The sequence below is a fragment of the Penaeus vannamei genome, chromosome 26 (assembly GCF_042767895.1).
Source record: "Penaeus vannamei isolate JL-2024 chromosome 26, ASM4276789v1, whole genome shotgun sequence".
Lineage (NCBI taxonomy): Eukaryota > Metazoa > Arthropoda > Malacostraca > Decapoda > Penaeidae > Penaeus > Penaeus vannamei.
In genome coordinates this window covers 10,840,404-10,845,403 of record NC_091574.1, presented here as the reverse complement: position 1 = coordinate 10,845,403, position 5,000 = coordinate 10,840,404, and the positions used below count along the sequence as shown (strand labels likewise).

General features: G+C 37.1%; 1 protein-coding gene across 1 annotated transcript in view; it reads right to left on the bottom strand.

Moving 5' to 3' along the window:
* LOC113808970 (trafficking kinesin-binding protein milt) overlaps positions 1-4,529 on the bottom strand; it is a gene marked incomplete at its 5' end in the record, with an annotated part of 7,443 nt that extends 2,914 nt beyond the window's left edge. Inside the window, 4 exon segments of the mRNA XM_027360456.2 lie at positions 2,212-2,384; positions 2,838-3,016; positions 3,983-4,116; positions 4,224-4,529. Coding sequence (XP_027216257.1) covers positions 2,212-2,384; positions 2,838-3,016; positions 3,983-4,116; positions 4,224-4,529 — 792 coding nt within the window.
* Between the last annotated feature and the right edge of the window lie 471 nt (positions 4,530-5,000).

Here is a 5,000-nt window from a genome sequence, read left to right as displayed (position 1 = left end):
CCTGTACTATTATGCACTATCACAAGCCTTATTTTAAATCTCCACACTAGGTTGCAGGTGTGCATTCCTAGATATAGGAATTACCTTCAATTAGGAATTTAAACCGCTAAGTATTTCTCTCGTCACATGACATGCTTGCATTGAGTACACCCAGAGGTTTCTCACATTACATGATGTTTTGCAAATATATGATTTTTGTGCTAATAATTTGCCTTGCATGGGCAGTAATTAGTTTCCTGTGAATGTCTGGCATGTTTCCCTAGAAGGTGCAGGAATTCTGGATACTCTCCTGCTGTCAGAGCTGTCCTTATTATCATGGCAGGTTGACGCAGCCGATCCCTAGATGCACCCAGCATTCATTCATTGCTTTTACACGAATATGATGAATTCACTGATGATGATGAGGAATCTGATAGTGACGACCCCCTAGATGATAGTGATAAAGATAGGGATTGTGTATTTGGCAAAAATTATTCTGAGAGCGATGAAAGCAATGATGATGAGCATGAAGGCAGCTCTGCCACCACCTTGTATTTAAGTTATTTGTATGATTTTGTTTTGAAAATAAGTTTATTCAGTTTATGTATATAGTTTTATGGAATAAACCAATGGTTGCATGGAAAATATGCTGGAAGATAGCGTATGAAGCACATCAGAAACAAAGGGAGAAGATGTGGCAACAGCAGGGGTGGGGAAGTCCCAGTCTGGCAACCTAGTGCAGGCTGATCCCTTTAAAGGTTTTATTTGCGTTTCTTGGTTGATTTGGGGTTATTTGGGCTAAGAGAAAAAAAAAATGATTTTTTGTAACCTCTGGGGGTACCCAATTGTAAACTAATATATCAGCTAATGGGTTATGGGGAAGAGTCATCGGTACAATCACAAAGTCTGTTTTCCGGTCCTCCTTGCTTTAGTTTTTTTAGCTAGGTCATTAATTATTTTACACAATGTGCATGGATATAAGATGCTTGAGCATAAAAAAATTTACTTAAAAAAGCTGCGTAAATTTTTGCGCAAAAAAAAAATAACGCACAAGATGATAGAATTAGCAAATTATGTCATAGTTTCCTTATAGTGAATAGTACTGGTTTCCTTCTTACCAGAGTTAGTCAACAAATAGGAGTACCAAATGTTGCATTTATGTAAATCTATCTGAAATGACAATGTTTCAGTTACCCTTTAAAAATGCGCCTTTTTTTTTGTCCGAAAATCGCGATTATTTTTTTTCAGTAAAAAATGTATTAGGTGGAAATAATGCATGACTTTGCTACAGTTAGTAAATACGAACTGGACGATCATTTTGCAACAAGAATTATTAAAATTGCGTAATCACATACTATCATGCGTGAAAATATGATTTTGAGAAAATAGCAGTTTATGTCATTCATCTTCATGACACCATAAAGGTCATACCAATGATTACCAAATGTGAATATCTACTTAGACAATTCCTTGGCCTTTAATAGGAGTCCTGTGGTAGAAGGTCAGGCCTTGTTCAAGTAATTTTAGGTCATCTTTATGTAAAAGTTAGGTTAGGTTAGGTGGGAGTGTTCTCTGAATGGTATACTTTCAGATGTCAAGGCACCTGGTTCCCTGTCATTTACATATCATAATACATCATAAATCATATATTAGGCATTTCTTATATATATATGACATATTGCCAGGTTTTCAACAGGTTGAAAACATGTACTCCTGACAACTTTATCAATAGCACTGTTCTCCCGTCCTTGCTGCTGCTGCCTGCCTGCTGAACGCAGCCTAAACTATCGTACAGCAGTATCATACCAAAGAAATTTGCAAAAACAGCCCCCAAAACACTGAAAATACAAGAAAAACAAATCATGAAGCAAAAAGGGGTGTGGCAGCGTGAGGGCATTTAAATACTCCGGACATTTAAACCGCGGGAAGGAGCGCGTTATACATCTGTCAACCGGCGCCCTGGGTGCGTCACATGGTCATGTATCCACACACAAAGTTTGAAAAAATCGTAATTTGTGGCCCCTACCGATGACTCTTCCCCTTAATCAGCGTAATATTGGTGACCTGAAAACTGGGAAAAAATCATCAAAATTTCTTGCACAACCATTGTAAACATCTGCAAAAATTGACTTGGCTGTGAAAAAGAAAGAAAGAAAGAAAAAAAAGTGATGCTTCTACTGATGGTGCAACTATGCAGAGACAAATACTGTTACTGTGACAATATATTATTACCTAGGTGTGGAAGTGGTCTGATCATCAGGGTGAAGTATTGTGGAATTTGTAAATGTGAAAACCCCTGAAGTACTCATAAATCTTTTGCCAGGATTTTCTTCTTCAATTTCATCTTCTTCAAGGTCAGACATGGAGTAGACATCCAAGTTCAAATGCTCAGTGCCAGCACCACCCTGACAAAACAATTCACAGTTAGAAGGTATTTAATATCATCTGAAAATATCTATACAACAAACTACTGACATATAACCTAATATAATGCCTACCCAAATCTGTGCACATAAAAAATACAGACGCAAAGATACATATGCATGTATACTGTGACACAAATACAAAAAGATTAAGAGGTACATAGATATATCAGCACATAACAGACACGCACAAACATACATGCACACACATGTACACACAAATATGCACACACACGCACAGGCACGCAAGCACACACGCACGCACGCACGCGCGCACGGAGGCGCGCATGGACGCACACACACACACACACACACACACACACACACACACACACACACACACACACACACACACACACACACACACACACACACACACACACACACACACACACTTATCCATCTTATCCACTCCAAGCCTCTACAATGTCATACCTTGATAGCCACTCCTTCCCTTTCTTCTAGCAATCCACCAAGGTGAGGTGTTGCAAGGCGGGACCACTGGTGTAGAGTTAGTGAACCTTCAATGGGTTTCACTATTTGCAGTTTCTGAGGCAGCTTCCAGTCACTCTGATTACTTCCAACAAATGTGCTTAGTCCAGACTTGCCACTACCTACAATTCAGAGGTGAGTGGAAAATTTTTAATTGAACCAATGTTGCATTATTGTTGTGCATCCATTCTTTTTTATGAGTGAGGAAATTCTTATATAAAGATGTTGAATTGTGTATTTCTTTCCAATCTATAAAAGTAACAATGAGTCTGTTGTAGCCTTTAAAGGTTTTTTTTAATGTATTCTTTAGTATTATTCAATATTTCTCATCAACAGATGAAGTCAATATGATAAGCAGTTTTGATGGAAATTGTTTGTAATGTTTGTCCAACTAAAAATACAAATTTGATTTGGTTGACATGAAATCAAGTGATGTTTCGCCACTGATGACACTAGAAGTGTTGTATAAAAGGCTAAGGTGCAGTAGAATAAATTCCTATTAGTTTGAGGCAAAATATGATGATGATTCAGTGGTGGAGGAAGAAGGTCATGAGGCCAACAGCTGAGGAAGACATAGAGAAAGGGAAAAAGAAAAAAAAAAGAATAAATCAATGAGGCTAATAGAGAAAGAACAGAAAGGGTAAAGAGAGAGAGCATGAATATGAGAGAAAATTAGGGCAAGATAATTAATAAATTAAAGAGAGAATTAGAGGAGGAGAAATATTAATGAAAGGGAAAAAAAACAAGAATAAGATAAAAAGAGAGGTTTGCTGAGAGACAATAAATAAATGAAAGAATGAGAGAGAAAGACAGTGAAAACAGGGATTGGCCTCTGGAGAAGTGCTTCAAATAAGGGCTTCCTTTCCTAAAACTTGAGACTGCTGTGCGGCTGTGACACACTGGGGCAGACTTCATCAAAACTACTCATCATACTACTTTCAAATGTAAATTAACTCATTATATGATACCATGGAGAAAGTTTTGACAAATTTGTGAGAATTATTTCTTGACTCTGATTATAACCCTTAATTATATGGAGTAAATTAAGAAGGTTACCTATTATCACACAAACTCTCAGTGATATTTACCAGTAGACATAATAGAATCAGGTGTACGGCATCCATATGGTAGAAACTGTGAGCGTTCTCCTGGACCAAGTCTTCTTAAACAAGAGTCAAGGTCTGGGGTTCCTGGCCATCCTGGTACACCCAAGTGACTCCCACTGTATTGTAAATAACATGAAGTTAGAAAACAACATAATTCTATATCATATACAAATCATAAGTATAGTATATAAGCACCTATCAGCTTCAAGACACAAATACTCACGGATAATTGTCCTCTGAGTCTGTGTGCAGAGATGCATCAGAATCTGCCCCAGAATCTAATGATGGGTGGCCCGATCCTCCAGAATATACAGATGAGCCTCTTGAGCTCATGTATGACACTCCATATGTTACTCCACTTGATACCATATGAGTTGGTGTGGCCAGGTGAGATGGAGTATGTGGGTGATGAGTTGGTGTGGAGTGCATGGAGCCTCCATAACCTAAAGAACTCAGAGATCCTTGTGACCCAGAACCAGGATATTTGCCAGTCATACGAACAGTATCAAATGTACGCCGCATGCTGTTACTGAAAAATAAATATAGAGTGCTATACTGCCTTTTACTAAAATAAATAAAACTTTTTTGCATGAATATTACTGCAGTTAAATTTACTTATCATAAACATAAGTCTCTCTCTCAAACATACATGTATTAATCTTTTGCTTTTTAAAGTCTTAACCCAGTATCATCCAACATAAAAATAATTTGTTGTTCCATAATGACAGACTCAACACATTGGCACTGTACACTTAAATTTTCTACTGTGTTTTAATTCTATCAATTTTGTTTTAGATGGCATCACAAGGATTTAGTCATCTGTTTAGCCTATTCCTTGAATATTCTGAAAAAAAGCTTTATTTCTAATAATATTATCATTATTAATGTTATCATTGTCATTATCATCACCAGTTTTGTCTATTTTAGGAATAGTGGGATTTCTTAAAATAATTCAGATCCAAATGTCACTGCATGATTTCTGAATCCAGACAGCAAATCT